At 44.7% G+C, this 20,243-nt stretch overlaps 1 protein-coding gene across 1 annotated transcript; it reads left to right on the forward strand.

Annotated features, from left to right (window-relative positions):
- Positions 1 to 2,628: 2,628 nt before the first annotated feature.
- On the forward strand, positions 2,629 to 6,672 carry LOC125305626 (serine/threonine-protein kinase pim-1-like). The gene is made up of 8 exons (XM_048260508.1): positions 2,629 to 2,734; positions 2,851 to 3,330; positions 3,656 to 3,750; positions 4,185 to 4,235; positions 4,385 to 4,763; positions 5,212 to 5,388; positions 5,991 to 6,101; positions 6,443 to 6,672. The coding sequence occupies exons 1-7, from the start codon at positions 2,725 to 2,727 to the stop codon at positions 6,080 to 6,082; spliced, it is 1,284 nt and encodes a 427-aa protein (XP_048116465.1). The 5' UTR covers positions 2,629 to 2,724; the 3' UTR covers positions 6,083 to 6,101; positions 6,443 to 6,672.
- Positions 6,673 to 20,243: the final 13,571 nt, after the last annotated feature.

The raw sequence follows: 20,243 nt of genomic DNA on the forward strand, positions 1-20,243 counted from the left end.
ATGAATGGAAAATTGGTCATACAACAGAGTTCCAAAAGAAGCCAAGAGGATCATTTCCAAGTGTACAAAAATCCTTTATACTGCCAACAGTTTTGTCAATGTAATAGTGGTAAGTAAACCACTGTTTTTTTTTTTCTTCTTCATTATTTAACATTCAAAGTGAAAAGAGTGTTGACTCTTCTGACTAAGAACAGTAAATCAGATGGCATCCAGCAGCAGCTTGGTGCAAACCGCCAGATATCTGCATCAAAACTTACACGTCAGTCCTGATATACGCTTGAATGACAAACCCTTTATGCCACCCAAGTCTGTCTGTCACAAGTCTGGCTTCTCTCTCAATCTCTCTCTCTTTCTCATTGCTTTGCCTTTCAATCCTTTCCATTCCATCCATTTGAGGTGGGGAACTGCAGGCATGAACTATTCATAGCAATCAGATCCCTCTTAAAAATCTGTCTTGTGCATCCCAGCCATCACCACACTGACTGGAATGTAATCATCAGCACAGTGTGATGCTGTTGAAACCCTCTGTGTTATCTAGTCTCTCCCCACCACCCTCCCCTCCCATCCAAACACATGTGAGATGAGCAGACAGACCGGTCCTCTTCCCTAATCATGGAAATGTTCCCCAATCAGACTGGTGAATAAATGCGCCTTCACGCATCTCATATGGAAAGTATTGGGTCTGACAGTTTCATTGTGCTGCACCATCGACCAGTGGTTTTTGAGAGCCACATATAAAACAGTCTTCTTCTCAAGGACCATCTCTCCCAAGGGACTGCATTTAACCCAGGGGGATCCTGTTATGTCCAAGTGATGGTCATTAGCAGAATGGTCTTGGCAGGTAAATAACCTTTAAATACTCTCATTACATGTTGAAGAGTTGCATAAGACCATTAGTTTGTCTTTTGATTGGTTCCCCCCTGCTCCCCTCTGTAGGTTTTAAATCATCTAACCATCATCTTAATTGAAGAAGGTCACTGAGACAGGTGGAATACATTTTCATCCCTTTGTCTGTACATTTAGTAATTTTGCACTACTTCCCATTATGACATCTATCTCTTAAAATTTTTACAAATGGGCGAGGTGTTAAAAGATGAGAAATGGAAGGAATCCACCATGAGGCCTTTTATTGAGACATGGTGGAATATCCTCCAGTGGGCAGGTATAGAAGTGCCTTTAACTTCAGTGGATGGAAGGAGACCATTTTAGGGTGCACTGGGAACAAAAAGACATCCCTGTATCCCCACAACAAAGAAAGACAGTTTAGATTTAGTCATTTAGTAAAAGTTTCTGGAAAATGTTTGAACTGTTACTTCACCATTATAAGACTGTCAAAGACAAATAGCTAACCTCTTAAAAATGAGGTACATTCAGCCTAGTCTTGGGAGAAAATGAGGCCAACAACAGAGAAGGTTCATAAATTGACATAAAAACAGCAGGTGTAACTAAAAGATGAGAACATGGCAGGGAGAAGAGTTGTTTTTTCATCTGCCTTTGTATTTTGTATGAATCCACAATATGAGGCCTTATGCTGCATTTTAGGCCACAAAGTTTTGCAGATATAAAAGTGTCAGCAGTGTCTGAGATCATGAGGCATGTTAAAGACGCATGGAGTTTGAGTCTTCACACCAGCTACCATGTTGACATCACCAGCATCCCAGCTGACACTGGTAAAGGCCTGTCCTTTGGTGATGTTATTGCTGTTAAGTTTATTATTCATACATTTTTGTTCAAACCTGAATGATAGAATTAATGCATAGTGTAGAATCTAGTGGGTTCGACAGGTGTGTTTATCTGACCTATTGCATCAAAATTAATGTAAAGATACCAAAGTACATTCTTTTTAAATTACATTATCTCTTTATTTTCTAGCATTACCTTAACATTACGTTGGCTATTGTTTAATTAATGGCAAGATAATCCAATGGTTTCAATTTTGTAATGTTACAACTGTTGTAGCCTACATAGCTTATGCTTTTATGCTTACATTTGCAAATTAAAGCTGCACACGGGCCATTTCAAAGAGTTTACCACAGAAGATCTTCTTTTAGATGGCTCCGTTTCCATGTTTTCTATTCTAAAATGAATACAGACGACCTGATATAGGACAGGGTGTCATTTCCCCAATCATCACACTCGTAATCCATGCATAGCCTACATGATTGGGGGCACTACCGTTTCGGTATGATTGCTCACCAAAGCCTTCACGCACATTTTTCTGATCACACATCATCTCACATCTGATGTTACGCATGTATATTTAAGGCTACTGACGAGTCACCCAGATAGTCCAGAAGGCATGAACACTTTTGTGTTTTGTTTTAGTCGTCGCCTAATCAGTGTGATGTGTGACACTGAGATTGACAACGAAAAACATCGCCCATGTGGAGATTAGCGTATAAAACGGTTAGCTCACAGAAGCAAAGGAAATATTTAAAGCTCAAATTCTAGACAACTGGCTGATGTGACAATTGGACAACTGGAAATATTTAAAGCTCAAATTCTAGACAACTAGCTGATGTGACAACTGGACGAAATACCAGCCAGCAGAGATTTGCGACATACAGAATAGCCTACCTATTTGAAGACAAAACGCGCAGTGTTTTTCCTCACAAAAGATCAAATAATTGTGACGTCATCTGGCATGGAGTGTCCTCATCTAACGTCATATATGATATGGGCCTGTAGGTTTAGGCCTATGTCTGTGCTCATTGTCCAAAAGGGATGACTTCAGGTAAATAAATGACCATTATAGTTATTTATGTTTATTGCCATTATATGGTTATTTTTGACAAATGTGTGAAAATGCTTAAGAATTGCTATCAACAGCTATCAATGTTCTCTCCTCAGCATCAGACAATAATGAACCTCACAAAGGTCAGAAAAGCAGTCGGGGTAAGAGGAAGAGGTCTCAGAACTCTAGGCCATCGATGCGGAGGCTGGCGCTAAGATGCAGCTCCAGCTGCAGCTCCACCACTCACTCCCAGGCCAGGTCCCCTGGTGGCGCACGGCTCACCCCCCAGACCCTCTATGAAGGAGCCCTGAGAAGAATGCAGAGATGCCCAGCCATGCCGTCCAAGATGGAGGGGCAGAGATACTGCCTCAGGAGGAGTCAGCCCGCTGACCTGGCTCAATCACTGGCCGAAGCCCTTACGCCTAAGCCCTGCCCAGGAGATGAGATGCCAGGGCCTTCGAAGAGGATCGTCCCCCTAAAAGATGAGCACCGTCCAAAAAAGAGGAGGAAGTCTGCTAGGCCCCAGCAGTCCTCTGAGCAGCCTGAAAGTACAGAATCCTCTGAGCCTGTCAGACCTGCCAAAGCCCCGCGCAAAGGTTGTCATGCATGTCAAAATTTTAACTAGAAATATTACAGAGGATGGACTGGTAGTATTAAAGGCAATGCCTGATAAAATGTTAGAGCTTAATAGAAACCTTTGTCACTTAATGCAATGTTTAAATTCATGTTGCTCACACAATGGAACTAATTGCATGTCATATCTTAAAATTTCATGTCTAAAATTTGTGTGCACTACTTAATTAAGGCTGCTGGAAATTTCCCATAATTCTTTGCTGGATAATAAAACAAAACAACTGTTCTGCCAATGTATCACAAGATAATTATCTATGACTGGACTAAATTACAATATTATTTTCTCAGCACGCTTGGAGCGGCTTTATCAGAAGGGACCATTACTAGGGAAAGGTGGGTATGGGTCTGTTTTCAGTGGAGTGCGAAAGTCCGACGGATTACCGGTAAGAGTAGTTCAACTAATATCCTCACACAGCCCCTTCCACCCACCTTCAGCAGGGACATCCTTTCTCCTGACGGGCCACAGTCCATGCTGTGGACTCAAACAGTGCATAACCGTGTCTGCAAAGGATTTTTGAATTTTGTTCCTTGCATCAACCAGGGAAGGATTAGTCATACCTACCTAAGCAGCACTGATAGCAGAGCTCCTTAATAGGACTTAGAGAATGTGGAACCATGTATGTTCTATTCAAAGAAATTTCTGGTGTGTTTCCTTTGAAATTCTGCAAAAAGTTGGAGAGTTTTGATTTTTTGGATTTTTTTACTCACAATTATAGTTCAGGCACAGTCTCAATTATTCTAATAGGTTGCAGGTTTCGACTCTATACAAATAATGATTCATTATAAGCATCGTAATCTGAGCTTTTTCTCATGTCAGGTGGCTATTAAGTTTGTGTCCAAACTCCAAGCCGAGGAAGAGATAGAGCTTGTGAGTACGTCCCCCATCACACAATATTTGAAATCTGTTTAGTTATGTACATACCAACCTACAGTGTTTTTCTGTGTTTCTCTACCACTTATTTTTCTTCTCTTGTCCTCTCATGTCCATGGTCTCCGGTCCCCCTGTCCCCTCCTCAGCCCGAATTTGAGGGTCCTCTTCCCCTGGAGGTGGCCTTGATGAAGCGCGTCTGTGCGGTGCCCGAGAGCGCCCACATCCTCCACATGCTGGACTGGTTCAACCTGCAGACCCAGTACGCCCTGGTGCTGGAGCGGCCCGAGCCCTGCCAGGACCTCCTGGCCTTCTGTCTGGACAGAGGTGGCCGTGTGGACGAGGGCCTGGCCCGCCAGGTGATGACGCAACTGGTCGGCGCCCTGATCCACTGCACTTGCCGTGGCGTTCTCCACCGAGACGTCAAGCCGGAGAACATCCTGATCCACACAGACACGCATGCCATCAAGTTGTTTGACTTTGGTTGCGGAGACCTATGGAAGAGCACTGCCTACAAGGAGTTTGCAGGTCAGAGGGAGTGACTTTAAAGCATTTAAAGTCACTTAAAGCATCTTTTAATATCTCTTTGCTTCTGAAAATGTCATGTTTTGAAATGTCTACTCACAATAACCTGTAGTGTAGTCTTTTCATGTCTTGATGTGGAGATAAGTTGACATTTACACCTCTCGAATACTGATAAACCTGATTTCTCTGAAGTTAGAAATCTGTTCTAACTATCTTGCACTGTAGCACTGTAGCATTACAAATGTGCTACTTCTTCATGTTTGCCTGGTAATAAGGCAAGGCAAGTTTATTTAGATAGCGCATTTTAAACAAAGACATAATTCAATGCGCTTTACATAAACAAAAGCAGAGAATAGTAAATAACAGTAAATAAAGGCTTAAAAGGGCAAATCCCAACAAGGGAAAATGTAGATGTTTGTTTTTCCTCATCCATATGTTTCTCCCTCTGCAGGCACTTTGGATTACATTCCTCCAGAGTGGTTCCTCCGGGGGAAATACCATGCTGGCCCTGCCACGGTCTGGTCTGTCGGCGTGACCCTGCACAGCATTCTCTCCGGTTTCCTCCCCTTCGGTAGCCCCAGGCAGATCATTAAGGGTAGACTGAGGTTGGACGATGACTTGTCTCAAGGTGAGGCGAATGACACATACAGCATTTTCCAGGAAATGCTGTCCTCTGAATGGGCTCCCCAGACACTGGGCAGACATTGTTGTTTACACTGTTTATTTTTGCTGTTGTTTCAAAGTGCCACTCAATACAAACATGATTTTTATTTTGGGATTTAATTATCTCTCTGTGTTCTTTTGTGTTATCAATGTAAGACACTTTCCGGCAAAGCACTGATTCATAGATAGTGATTTCACTGAACAAAGCAAAGCACTGATTAATAGATAGTCCCATCTCACTGGGGCTGTCCACTCATGATAAGATACAGCAGGCAGCTCATGTGGAGCATATTTCTTGTGGATCAAAATGATTTTGAATGGATTTCAGATGTTCTCACTGCAGTATTCATTTTGAATCCATCCTCTCTCTCTCTCTCTCTCTCTCTCTCTCTCTCTGTGTGTGTGTGCGTGTATTTCTTTGTGTGTGTCTCTCTCTCTCCCCCTTTCTCTCTCTCCCTCTCTCTCTCTGTATGTCTCTCTTTCTCTCTGTATATGTGTGTTTGTGTGTGTGTGTGTGTGTGTGTGTGTGTGTGTGTGTGTGTGTGTGTGTGTACTGTATGTGGGCAGAGTGCCGTGACCTGATCTGCTGGTGTTTGAGTCCAAAGGCAACGGACCGGCCCACTCTGGAGCAGATCCAGCTCCACCCCTGGCTCCAGTAGAGGAGTCCTGCAGCCTCAGGTCAGCAGGAGTCCCAGACAGTCACTTTAACCATCACCATCACCAGTTGGTCATCTGGCATGGCTGTCCTAAAGACATTTGGCAAAGTATAACTATAAGAGAGAACTTGCAAAACTCAGAGAAACTTGGGGGGAAAAAGCGATTACCAGTCCTTTGACAGAGTTTCAAATGTTTTGGGTGTTTAACTGATATAAGATCATGAACATGATTGACAGCTGCAAAAAGCACACCTAAAATGTTCCCTACCCTATGATTATCTTATAGCAGAGTACTTATAATGCACTTGCCAAATGAAACCCTGCCATTTTAAAGCTCCTGCATGGCTCTTCCTCTGCTCTTAGATTGGATTCATTTGTGCCCCCATCCTGTCTGAGTAAAGCCGGAGACAGTTCATCTACCTGTTCTAAAGAATCTTAAAGCTTTGAACAAGAACTTCTATTGAGAGAGAAAAATGGATCTAAAGTGAAGATAAGGAAACCAATTGAGGAGTCCATGCTGGGAGTACCCAGGTGAAAATTACTCTACTGATTCTGGCTGTGTCTGAGGTATGAAAAAATAAATAAATGAACAAAAAAAAAGGAGGATAGTGATAAGGTGTGATTTAAAAGAGGACACCTAGCATCCTTTGATCTGCACCGGTTGGCCATCCTTAAATCTCTTTGAGGTAAATTGGAGCTCTCTCTCTCTCTCTCTCTCTCTCTCTCTCTCTCTATCTCTCTCTCTCTCTCTCAACCCTCAATGATCTCATGTTTTGAAGTCCACATCAGTCTTTCTTTCTCTTAGCTTTTCAAAAATAGATATTAGGAGCGGGTAACTCCAGCTAAATCACTTATGCAAAAAAAAGCACACTGTGCTTATACTGTGTGAAACTCTAATTACTGACACATTCAGCCTTCTACAATAACCAGTAATGCTGGGGCTCACTACTTTTCCCTCCGAATCCAGCAATAGCTCAAAGTAGCGTCCAAACGCAGACAGCAGACAGGCATTTGCTCTGGCTTCATTCACAAGTGGGTCTCAGTTCTTTTGTTTCAGAAAAATGCCTCTCAGCCTCCCAGCCACACCTCCCCACTTCAATTATAAGCCTGACACAGGCTGCCCTGCTTCCACATATCAGTCCACCTGCTTTAATATTTGATTAATCTTCTGTTACTATTTTATAATTTGCTTCCCAGCAGTTCACATGTTAACTGAGGACTGACTGCAGTTACACCAGGCAGGAGGAAACATGGAAACAAGTTTTAAAAATGAATTTAATAAGTAGGCTTTTTATGACTCATTCACTTCTTGAATGCCACCTCCTGCATGGCTTTGCTGCTCTTTGAATCCTTTTCTTAGAGTAGAGTAGACTTTTATTCCGTCAGGGCCCTTGCTAAAAGCACATATGCTTCTAAAATGTTTTAAAATCATGGCCCCAGAGTGTAGCACTAAAGCTGCCTGGCTGTTGGTTGTAGCAACTTGAGCTAGGTAGCACCGATTATTTTTTTTATTTGCTTTTCTAGTACTCGGTGACTTTGAAAAATGAGTGAAATGAAAAAGGGAAATTGGTGTGCCTGTGACGCTGATGTGCTCCCATTCATGGGTTTCATCAGGTCCCTTTCCACAAATGTATTAATCAAGCACCATGCAGTCTGCGTTCATAATCTAGGTGTACGTAATCTAGATTTTATACACCTGTGGAAAGGGACCTGATGAAACCCATGAATAGAACCTTTAATCCTCACAAGAGATGCTGGCAAAAAGGGCAAGAATCTCAATAAAGACAATACATATAAAGCCATATGCAAACTTAAATGGAACTGGTGGTGAGTTCATAATCCCCTAAATGGGATTTAATATTTTGTACAGTCAGTCATGTCATCTCACTCAAGATTGCTTAGATTATAGAGTTCTGAACACCCGTGTGGCATGTGTTTCACATACAGCCTGGCTGCCACAGATGGTGGGCAATCAGTTCTGAATGACAAGGGCTGGTCATTGTTTTCATGCCATCTCTCAGAGCTCATGGTCACTGAATTGCCAAGGCTGGAAAATATGGATGCATTTATACTTGTAGAGATGAGTCAAGGTCTCTGAAGCCCTAAGATTACCGGTATGTCCATTTTCTTAGCTTATCTGCAGAACAGGTCAAAGATTCTACAGTTTGAAATGGCAAGGGCACGTTTTGAACAGTATCTCCAATTCTCTTTCTGTCAGAGAAATTGAGAAAAATAAGAGAGCATTTACCAGCTATGAAGAGCAACATTTTAACAAAGTTACATATGTTTTCCATATGAATTATGTATTGCTGATGCCAGAAGACCAGTTAAATGGGAATCATACCCACAAGTGAACACAGAGGCCATCGCTCTAGAGCACTAATATAAAATATTTACTCCGATCATGCAAATGAGCATTTTGTTCAATCATGTAAAAAAAAGTATGGTTGAGAGGGAAGTGCATGAATCAATAAGGCTTTTAATAGTTTCAAAGGATCAAAGTTTTAACAAGATGTACTGCATAGCGGTAATATTCAAAATATTACCACTGCTCACAGCTCTGGGGACCAAATGTTTATTTTCCATAAGTCTAGTGCGGCTACACGCCCACCAAGTTCCATTTGCTCTGGTATGTCGGTGTCCTGGGAATCGTTGATCGAAAATTCAAGAAGTTGACGGGGGAAAAAAACTTTCAAAAAACTCCTATATGACTAGCTACATTAACGGCGGTCATAATAAATCAAATGGCTTAGAGCACAGTCAGCCATTCTCTAAACCTGAAACCAGCAATAAGGTCTGTTCTTTAAGTCTGAATTTATAGTCTGTCAACACTGTCTGCATTCCACATACCAAAAGCCCTTCTGTCTCATCAAAACAGACTGGAAGCACCTGGGCCCGCCTAATGGACATTTCACCCAATTAAAGGAGCACTGTGGTCTAACTACACATTTGCTGGAAAAGCATCATTTCGAACCCAAACAAAGGATTATGTGATGGATGGAAAAAGAGATTGCAAATGGAAAGATGTGCCTTTGTAGCTGCTAATTTCATAATTACTGAATCATTATCAACATCGTCTCCCAGTTAACAGACTAAACATGCTTTTGGATATTATGACAGGCTGACAGAATTTGGATACACTAATTATCTTAATGCATAATCCTACTGCCAGGCATATTTAGATAGGAAGGACTCAGAAGTAGGCATGGGAGCATTCCGCAGATTCAAACAGTAGATCTCAGCAGGGGATTATACAGGATCTAATATCATGTTGGTTTTTGAGTCAGATTATTGAAGAGGCAAAAAGGCTACCCCTTAGTTTACTGCTATCCGGTCGCTGAGGAGAAGTAAATTGGAGTCCCTCCTACATTGCCAATCTAAGCCTCGTTCAACTGCTAATCTTACTCTGCGGGAACTGAGCATTCAAATGCTGAGCCGTTCGCCACGTTTGCACAGGTTGGTGGGCGGGAAGGTACCTCAGCTGTCGCTTCAGAAAACCATTGTGTGAGTGTATATCCTCATGACAGCCCCTCATGAATGCATAATTAGCGACTTGTCTTCCTCAAGTGTGTGTCACAGGCACTTAATGTGCTCACTCACCCTAAGAATGTGAATTGAAGGACAAGTCAAATTAATTGTAAGTTTATGCATTTATATTTAGATTTAGACATACTTTATATTCCAAAAGGTAACAGATTTTTTTCTTTGACAAGGATCACATTTAAAACATTCATACAGATATAAAGAACACACGCACACGCAGAGCTATGTCAGGAGTTGCTCCAGCAGAGTAGCGCCCCCTTGCTCAGTTTTATGAAATGGCACTGGTGGTGCCCTTCCAATTCCTTTTAAAACTTCATGTGCCCCCCTCCATTTTTATTAGTCCACATATCTGCCACCAGCAAGATTCTAAGAAACATTATAGAGGAAGCAGAAAAGGTGCCATCAAGGATGTTGACATGTCCAAATGAATGTTTCAGCTAGCATTGTTTTTAACCTTGGCATTGTTCTTGTCTGGGTTGGCTGCTGATACAAAACTGCCTTTAAGTGTGTAGCTAAGAAAATAAGCTCAAGATTTGTCCCCCATCTTACCTCACTTGTTTTACACTGACATATGGAGCATTTCACTCAACTAATGATTTCCTTGTTGGAGTGTGTGCAAATGTTGTTAATGGATCACAGCTGTTTAGATTTTTTATTGGGGAACCCAACAGGTGGCACGATTGCATCCTGCCGTTAACTGTTTTTGTACTCAAACCTCAAGGTGTGCTTTTAGTGGCTGGGATTTATTTTTGCTCTCTCGCAGTTGCTCTTTGGATAAATGGCTTTTTATGTATCGTCCCAGAGAGCTCCAAGAACACTTACACTCTCTTGCTGCTCTGAACTTTTCATTTAGTGAGTGGGTCATCTGCTGTGGTTTTTCCTGTTGACATTTTGTTGTTTACGTTTACCAAGATTACCAAGATTTTCTTGGAACATTTTAGTGATGTGTTTGGACTTGACCTTAAGAATTGTATTATTGTGTCTTTCTTTCAGAATGTCAATTAATTTGTGAAAAATGGTTGAATAGTATTATGACTGTTAATAGCCATCCTTCAGTAACTATAGCCTATAGTAGTCTAAAATCTTGTTATAATGATTATGGTCTTTAAGATGATAATGGTCTTTAAGATGTTCTTTGTTCTTTTAGTTGGCTCAAATACGATAGCTTGCAGACAGTAGCTGACTGTGTTGCATTCAATGAGTTAGATATGGGCACTGACAGAAAGAAGTTTAGAAGCTTAAACAGTTACACAGGATAAGATGATTTTTTTGCCCCAATTTGACCTCTTATCTCTCCTTTCCTCTTGTCTGTGGAAGTTTAAGATTCCTGGAGGCTCTTGGAAACAGACGCTCTCGTCTCTCCCACATTAGCTTTCATCCTCCGTTATCCTGCCTCCCCTTCTCTGTAGCCAGCTCCTCATCACACACACACACACACACACTTACCGCATACAGACTTACACAGACACACACACACACCGCACACAGACACAGACACACACACACACACACACACGCACACAGACACAGACACACACACACACACACACACAGCCATATACAGACACACACACACACCGCATACACACACATTTACACACACACCGCATACACACACATTTACACACACACACACACACACACACTCACACACACACACACACACACAAACACAGACACAAATGCACGCACGCACGCACGCACACACACACAGAGACATAGTTATTTCTTCCTAAATCGCCAACTCCTACCCATCTCCTCCTGCTCTGTTTAGTCTGGGGCCTCTCTGCTGTGACTCCATCATTTATCTGCCCCTCACACACCCCATTCAAGGTGCCAGCATTCAGCGACACCTCAGGCGAAACACTGCTCCTCACACACACACACACACACACACTCACAGACACTTAAATGCACACACACACACACCAGGCAAGACAGACACAGACACAGAGGAACACGCTGTGAAAAGATAGCTTTAAATATGAATCGCCCTTTCCGAGTAGCCTACGAATTATTTCAGTTCAGTAGAGAAATGGTCATGCACTGTGAAATAATGTTAAACAACACACACGCAGGCACGCAGCCAGGCACGCACGCACGCGCACAAGCAGGCATGCACACACCTACTCACAACTTGTAAATTCACATATGACTAAAATAACTATTTATGACCGCCGCTAGCGAAGCGGTCATATAGGGATTGTCAAAGTTGTTTTTTTTTTTTTCCCGTCATCTACTTCCTGAATTTTTGGTCAACGATACCCGGGACACTGAACCACCGGGGCACATGAAATTTGCTGGGCATGTAGCCCCACTAGACTTTTACGGAAACATTTTGTTTGGTCCCCAGGGGCCACTCCCCCACCGCGCTGGGCCCCACGAAACACAAAAAATGCAGTTTTTCCTAAATAACTACCTGAACCGTGGCAACGAGGATGAAGAAATTTTTATGGTATGTTGGTCTCAAGGGCCCACATCAACCTAGCCCATAATCACTCATTTGTGATTTGCACCCCCCCGGTAAAAATGAAAATGCATTATCATTATGCTTTAACCGCCCCTCTCTTCAGTTAAGATGTTCAGAACTGCACCAAATGTTATGTGTATGATTAACCTGACATTCTCTGGGGGTATGCCAAGTTTCATAGAATTTCATCCATGGGGGGGTCTAAAAAAATTAAGTTATGTGTACATTTAGTGACTGTACACTCATTGGCCTGTAGATGGTGGTGCACACATATACACACGCATACACACACACACACACAGGTACGCACATACCATCAGTATCAGCAATTACAACGGCCGATACATAATTACAAATTCAGTAGGATTAAAGGAAAACCAAATATTCATCATAATAATAATTTGGCTGCATTTCCAGTATTGGCGTCACATAGTTGTTTGTCCACCAGATGGCGCATCGTTGCAGTGAGATGTAATTTTGTTGGAAGTTAATCTAAAGTGGGATGGAAAGACACTATGCTTCCTACAAGGACAAGACTGTAGTTTACCGCTGAGAATGTCAAATAAGGGTAGGATGATTTCTGCATGACATGTAATTCCCATTTCTTCTTGAAGCCGAAATAAATCTGCGAATGTTTATCGGACTATTGCCAAGTGTGCTCTGGAAATTCACAATTTCGTCGCCATTAAAAAAAAAAAAAAGAAACATAGTCCAGTCCATACAACTTCAGTTCAATTTCAAAAGAAATACTGGACTATGTTTTTTTTTAAACGGCAACGAAATTGTGAATTTCCAGAGCACACTTGGCAATCGACTCCTACGGACTTTCCCCTTAAGATGGCAGCAAAGATGGCAACATTTCCGGAAAGGTACTGGCTTGATGAAATTCATTCTGGACTCTCTATCCGACCACATAAAGACCTCGGGATACTTCGGTTTGGCTTTAGGGACCCTCTACTCACTACCACGTAAGTGCAATGTTGTTTGGAACTGTAGAAGAGGTATAAAAATAGCGTTTTGTAGCGGCGAAATAATATGCCCTTCTCACTTCCACGCTAACGAGCCCTGACTAAAAACGGTAACATCGAACTTTCTCAAAACACATCCGAATGACATGATTTGGATGTCAACTCAACGTATGTACTCCCAATCATCCGTAAATCGATCTAAAGTGCATTTTACTCCGGATAATTCCTTTAAATATATGGGAATTGAGATGGTAAAAATGCCCAGGAGGGGGGGCAATATTGACAACTTAATTCTCAAACGTGAACTATATTGGATTTATACCCTGGACACTATGGCACCAAGGGGTATGAATGAGGACTTCAATATCAGACCGTTCCTGTAACTACTTTAATGACTATGTGGTTGCTAACTGAAAATCTTTAAATAATGGTACTTCTGTTTCGTGTTCTTCTGTTTGCCCTTTAGAAGTGAGTAAAGACTGTAGCAAAAGTTTTTAACATGATATTGTAGTCTCCTGGATAAAAATAGTAACCTTGTGATTATATAGACACCTTATCATGCTTACTTGAAATTATGATGGCCATAGGGCCTGATGCTATGTCAAGTACTCTGAATAGACTTCTCTGTACACTCTAAGACGTGTTTTAGAAAGAACTTCAAAATATGAACTTATGTTTGTATGTATGTATGTATATATGTGTGTATGTATATATTTTCTGTATATTTTTGTATATTTGGTAGAGACTGGTGTAGTATGGTGAAAAATATTTGTGGATGTCTGTTGGTACCCTAGGATGCACCTCTCTGCAGTGGGTGTGCCTTCCAATCAGAACTTGATTGATGTATCATGTGACCCTTTCTACCTAATAAGTATGACGTGTGTCTATCTTGATTCAAGTCTGATGAAGAGCGTGTAGCTCGAAAATGTTCACTTGTTGAAATAAAAGATAAAGCAAAATGGGGGCAAGTGTGCGGACATTCAATTTTATTTTTTTGATTGTCTGACCCTTGTCCTGCACCTGCGTTTTGGATGTGCGCACCTCTACCTTAGCCTCTCTTAGAGCCAGGCATAGTGAGCTGGCCCTCAGAAGAAAAAGTTTGGGGACCACTGGCTTACACTATCAAGCTGACTTAAGCTGCCACCTCTTGGCGAAAAGTTAATAGTTTTGCATATCAGTAGTAGGCCTAATACATTTCACGCAGCTGTGTGAATCACGGAAAGCGACACTTCTAAAAGGAACCCAACCCACAGTAGCTCAAGGTCTACGGCTAAAGCAGCCATAATGAAAGCGTTATCATTGTTTGGATACTTCACACACACATGTTTTTTAATCGCATAGACTACTACTACCAAGCTGGAATCAAAGCACATCGAATCCACTCTCACACCCTAAACACGCACTTTGAACAAACAAAAAAACGTCTCAGTCTCACAGTATAGCCATAGGCAAAACTGTTTTGGACCGGTGTAACGTTGGTACTAAATCATCCATCGCAAAGAATGATTTTTGTAGCACGTGCAACAAATATGTGTAGGTACAGCCCTGCCCTGGATACATCTCTCAACGTGCGCTCTAAAACATTTGGTTTAAATGGAGATGTAGATCACGGGTGCGTTAATAAATCTACATTCTTGGCGAAGTTGACACAAATTATTCACTTTGACGAATTTATGTAGTTTCAGGCCTAGTTACTTTACTTTGAGCCATGCTCTTCCTTACTTGAATCACCTTTGAAAATAGAGGATTGAAGTAGCCTATATGGGTGTTTGGGAATGAACGTTGACATAGATGCTTCCATTTAGAGATGCACCGATATGGAATTTTAGGGCTGATAACGATAACCGATATTTATTGGTTTGTTGTGGCCGATACCGATACAATAACCGATAATATTACTCTTGAAAACATTTTGTGAAAAGTGATTTGGGGAAAGCATTTAATAAGCATAATTTTATTGCAGTAATTTTACCTACCACCAAATGATGGACAGAACTCATAATAGTCCTCAATAGTATGGCAGTCAACAACATAACAGTAGCCTAGCCCTACAGTATGTGTGGCTCCTTTAAGTTAACCTGACGTCAGTGAATTGCGAGTGAGTGGCTAGAGAGTTTGAATCGTTTTCATTTAGGACTAAACGCTCATAAACGGCTCAGCTTGGAATAAGCTACAGTATAGCGACCAAATCAGTTTGTGAGGGAAACTTAGGTTTAGTTTCAACTGCGGGTAACTGAATAAAGCTGCAACTCCTCAGACTGCATCTTATGCCCGTCTACTCTGTTGCGCACAACCTGCTGCAGCAGAAATGAAAGGAGTTAGCCCCGAAGGTTTTAATAACTTATTATGATGACCTGTCTGGAACTGAAGCACGAATGGTTAGCATATTTCTAGGTAATAATACAAAACCCAAGCTAAAGTAATGCAAATATAATACTAAAACACAACTTAGAACTAGGCCTATTATGTACTCGTCCCACTAACTAGTTTGTTTATTTGTTTCCCCGACCAGCGCTGTAAAGTGCAAACACATCAGCACAAGACGACTCTAGATAGGGCTGAGCTCCGCTCTGGTAAGGTTAAATGGCGGATCATTCACGAGAGGATTTTGAGATGCACAGATTCCCAAATGACGCGATATCTGCTGACGCTGCCTGTGCCGACCGCTGCCTGCCGACCCGGCTGCTGCTGACTGTGGCTGCCCGGCGGGGACGTTGAGCAGCGGTGGGCTATCGCTGGGCGATCGCCACAGTAGGGAAGAACTATTTGTATTGTTGGTTATTTCACCTGTCATAGCAGCTCGCGATGGTGTTGGAATTCCAGGCGGGTGCTGCGGACGGCGGATGGGCCTGATCCGGAGGCCGCGGTTGGTGACCACGCTAACTTGGGTGCATCAAAGGTGATATTCCAACTCTGTCTGTCGATGGCGTCGCTGACCTGCTGGCTAAGTGGTTAATGGCTGTGTTTTGTCAACAGTTTCAGCCGGGACTCAGTGCTGCTCAACTCGTGGTTGACTACTCCACTGGCGTGCTGGCGTGAACTTGTCGTGCGCCCGTGGCGTCACAACCTAATAACTGGGCTCTGCCGATCCGATAGCGGACTACATTTCCCAGGGTCGGTGGGACTGATACCAATCCCCATAGGTTGATTTATGGTTTTTTATTTTTCCTTTTGGCCTGGAGGATCCCGACCCAGCGGACAATTCTTCTTATTCGACTGTGTTTGTGAATGTTGTGTCTTATGTGCTGAAGTGGGCTTCAGTAACTGGGCAGTGGGTGGAGTTATGTGATGAGCCAGCATTTAGAGGCCTTTTTGTGTGTGGTCTAGTATTACTGTGTGCTGTGTCCATGGTTGTGAAATTATATAATAGGTGGTGATTGATGCTTACCGACTTTGAAGTACCTTATGGTTCCTGGTGGATTGACTGCAGCATTGGTTTTGAGTGGCCAACCCTGACATGTCCGCCTAAGTTTACCCTCCTGTCTAGAGTGGCGTGTGTTATTACACGCGATAAATAAATCTATATTTTTACCAACGTAATCTCGTGTTTGCTGGTGTATTAGCAACTGGGGGATCTGTTGGTATGAGCTGCAGCGCCAGCTGGTGACATCTTTTTTTTTGGGCGTGGTCAAGCGGGATCCCAGTACACACCTACAATATGGACCCGGCTAGGGGCGAATACGGTTAATCTGGTTAATGCCTTGGTTTATCGTTGGCCGTGGATGCCTAATTTAGTGGGAAGGGGTGGTGCTACATATGGGGGTAGCAGGCCAAATTGAAACTCCTGCGTGCTCAGGTCAGCGGGCAACAAAAACTGGACTTCGTGTAGTGCCCTTGAGTGAGGCCCGACAGGAGGCCTGCTTGCAGAGCCAGATAAGCGTGACGGATCACGAACCTCTTTGCCCTACTGAAGACCCTTGTAGGAAATACAGAGCCAGTTGCCCAACTACTGAGCAAAGAGATTTTCAGTACGCCAGGGCAGATGAAGGGGTGATTGCTTTGTGCTGCGTCTCATGAACTGCATCGCCGATGGCGTGCTGTGGACCCTGCGCCCGTAGAGGACGATGAAATGCTCGGGCTGATTTCGATGGGTTAAAGCCAGGTCTTGTGCATGGGAGTTACGCGTCAGCTCGCCTCTGCCCGGCCTGATCTTTGCGGAGACCTGTGCTGAAAGGCATTTAGAAAAGGGAGTTGCAGCAAGAGGAGGCGCATGCAGGACCCAAATGACTTCCAGCTGGCATCAGCAGCCACGGCAACAGATCCGACCTGGCAATGGAAGATAACTTTAAGTCCGAGTTGCAACAGGGAGCTCAGGAGCAAGTCTCAACACTGAGCAAAATCTACTGGAGGAGTTCAAGAGCTCCCACCTACAAGACTCCCAGGGTGAGAAGTTATCCAGCCGGACCCGTGATGCCCCCAGCTGCATACGTCCTCAGACCTCGGCATACCCGCCCACTGCTGGTGAGCCCTCGATTGCTTCAGTAGATGCTCAGGCCGACCATATGTCGAGACTGCGGAGAGTCTGGTTCAGCGCTTTTTTGCCCCCGTCGTCGTCAAATTTTTAGAACCCTCGGTTGCCTTGGGCGAGCTACCAGGAGGGGCACAAAAGTCCCCAGGCTAAAGAGCCCTTTATGGTGGGTGATTGTCCACAGGGTGGAGGTTGGTGTGCAGGGTAGGGAAGATTCCATATTTTAGATAATGTGGGTCCTGTGGTTAGCTTTTAGTCTTTTTCGTAGCACTTTGGGATAGTGTTTTGGCGCGAGGAAGTCCCATGGCTCACTTGAGGCCGCAATGGACTCCGCCATTCCCCCTTTACATCAGTATATCGCACTGGACTTTGAGGTCGGGGTTAGTCTACGCCAGATGTTGGGTGAGTTATTGTCCAGGATTCCCGCCTTGAGCTGAATGTGAATCCTGGAATGAATGTTATTTCTGACTGTTGGGCACAGGTTTTCCAGGGAAGCCACAATTGGGGAGGCAGCCTCAGGTCAACCACCACCCGGAAGGCTGGAGAGGTTTGGGGAAGGCCTTTTGCAGTTTGCAGGAAGACCTTGGTGCAGGGGCCCATTGCGCCAGATAGAGGGAGGCTGTTGGAGCCGCCAGAATCCAGTCATCCTGCCCCCAGGAGACGAGATGGTGGTCTGGACTCGTGTACCCAAAGGAGCCGCCAGGCTGACTGCTGGGTGATGATTGAAGACCTGGATGATTTGGAGCCGGAGTGGCTGTGGCAGACCCCTGACCTGGACCTGGATGCGGTTGCTCTAGGCCTGTGTAACCCTAACCCATTTCCCGTTCAGGTTCCTCCAGGGCCCCCTTGCTGCAGTCACCCAGGTGGGGACAAAGATGTGAGGGAGCCAAACCCGAGCTGGTCTTTACCCATCCAGAGCCAGCTGTGGTAGAGGTGTCTGTTCAGTCCGCTAGCAGCGCAGTGCGCATGGAGGGACCACCCGTTGGGCCTGAAAGGGGACGGTCTGGACCAAGAGGAACAAGGCCAACTCACATCACTGCTGCAGAAGTGGTCTTCAGTGTTTGCTGCACACGGGGACGATTTTGGCCGAATCCAGCTTGTCCAACACCGGATACCTACTGGCGACGCTCCCCTATCCGAGAGACACCGCCTGTTCCACCCACGCTGTAACGCTGAACCGCGGGGTTGCCACGAGGATGCTGGAGAACGGGTGGTGAGTGAGAGCTCCAGTCCTTGGGCTGCCCCTGTGGTCTTGGTCAGGAAGAAAGATGGGTCCCTGGCGCTTCTGTGTCGCCATTACGAAGCTGAATCAGGTAACCCACAAAGACTTTTCCCCTGCCGCTGATCGAAGAGTCCCTGACTACACTGAAAAGGCGGCTTTTATTCAACCCTGGACTTGGCGTGTGGCTATTGGCAGGTCGGTCAAGCGGATCCCGGACCAAGAAAAGACGGCCTTTGTAACACCCGGGCTAGGACTGTACCAATTTGAGAGGATGCCTTTTGGCCTATGCAAGCCCCCGCCTAACGCGTTCCAGCTGGTTGATGCAGCGGTGCCTTGGCTTACCAGGTAAACGACTTTTGCTAATTTGCCTGGGACGACGTCATAGTCTTTTCCCCATCCTTTACTGCTCATCTGACCCATCTTGAACAGGTTTTCCAGCCTCCAGACTTATGGCCTGAAGCTCCAGCCACAGAAGTGCCGCTCTTCCAGAGAGAAGTGCGCTACCTGGGGCATGTGGTCAGCCAACATGGGGTGGCCACCCACCCCGAGAAGACGGCAGCTGTAAGGGACTGGCCTGTACCAAATACTGTGAAGCAGGTTCGCTTCTTTCCTTGGTTTCGCAGGCTACTACCGCCGCTTTATTCCTGGGTTTTCCAAGATTGCCACCCCCTACATCGGCTGTTGAGGGAACTGCTGGGGCCAAGAACTCCCCGATTCAGTGGTCAGAGGCCTGTCAGGCTGCATTCGATCAGTTAAAAACAAGCTCTCTACTGAGGCCCCAGTCCCCATGATGCAGACTTCAGCCTCCCCTTCAGGGTGTATGTGGACGCCAGCCTGAGGGACTGGGTGCTGTATTGCCGCAGGTCCAAGAGGGGCATGAAAGGGTGATCGCTTTCACGCTAAGCCGCAGTCTCCATCCAGCAGAACGAATGATAGGGAATTACAGCTCGTTCAAGCTGGAGTTGCTGGGGCCTCAAGTGAATGATCACTGAAAAGTTCAAGGACTATCTCTGGGGGTCGAGGTGGACATTTTCACCGACAACAACCCTCTGGTCCACCTGGACACAGCAAATTTGGGGGGCCACTGAACAACGATGGGCCGCCCAATTGGCAAATTTTAAGTACAAGATCAAATACCGCCAGGTAGCCGGAATGGGAATGCGGATGCCCTGTCGCTGCTCCCAGTGGGTTGGGGGTCGGTGTTGTCCAAACTCTCCTACCCCCAGGGCCAGGCCAACATGCTGCCGGGCCTGAGTCAGGGGCCTTTCGGGCGGAAGAGGCCCCACTGAGTTATTGGCTGCAGGTCCAGCAAGCTGACCCGATCTTCAACAGCTGGGAGCCTGGAAGCAGCGGAATGCCCAATCCACCCATGCAATGCAGAGCCCTAAGCACGGAGATGGATGGCGGAGTGGGCACGACTGAAGTCCGGGAAGGGGGTCCTGCTGCCCGAGATTTGAGGAGGCGGACACGGGATTGAGGGATGGCAGATCCTG

This window comes from Alosa alosa, chromosome 13 (genome assembly GCF_017589495.1).
Source record: "Alosa alosa isolate M-15738 ecotype Scorff River chromosome 13, AALO_Geno_1.1, whole genome shotgun sequence".
Taxonomy (NCBI): domain Eukaryota; kingdom Metazoa; phylum Chordata; class Actinopteri; order Clupeiformes; family Clupeidae; genus Alosa; species Alosa alosa.

Bases quoted from the DNA above. Each gene is read 5' to 3' on its own strand.
- LOC125305626 (XM_048260508.1), top strand. The intron at 4,236-4,384 runs GTGAGTACGTCC...TCCCCTCCTCAG, and splicing joins CCGAGGAAGAGATAGAGCTT to CCCGAATTTGAGGGTCCTCT. The intron at 5,389-5,990 runs GTGAGGCGAATG...GTATGTGGGCAG, and splicing joins GGACGATGACTTGTCTCAAG to AGTGCCGTGACCTGATCTGC.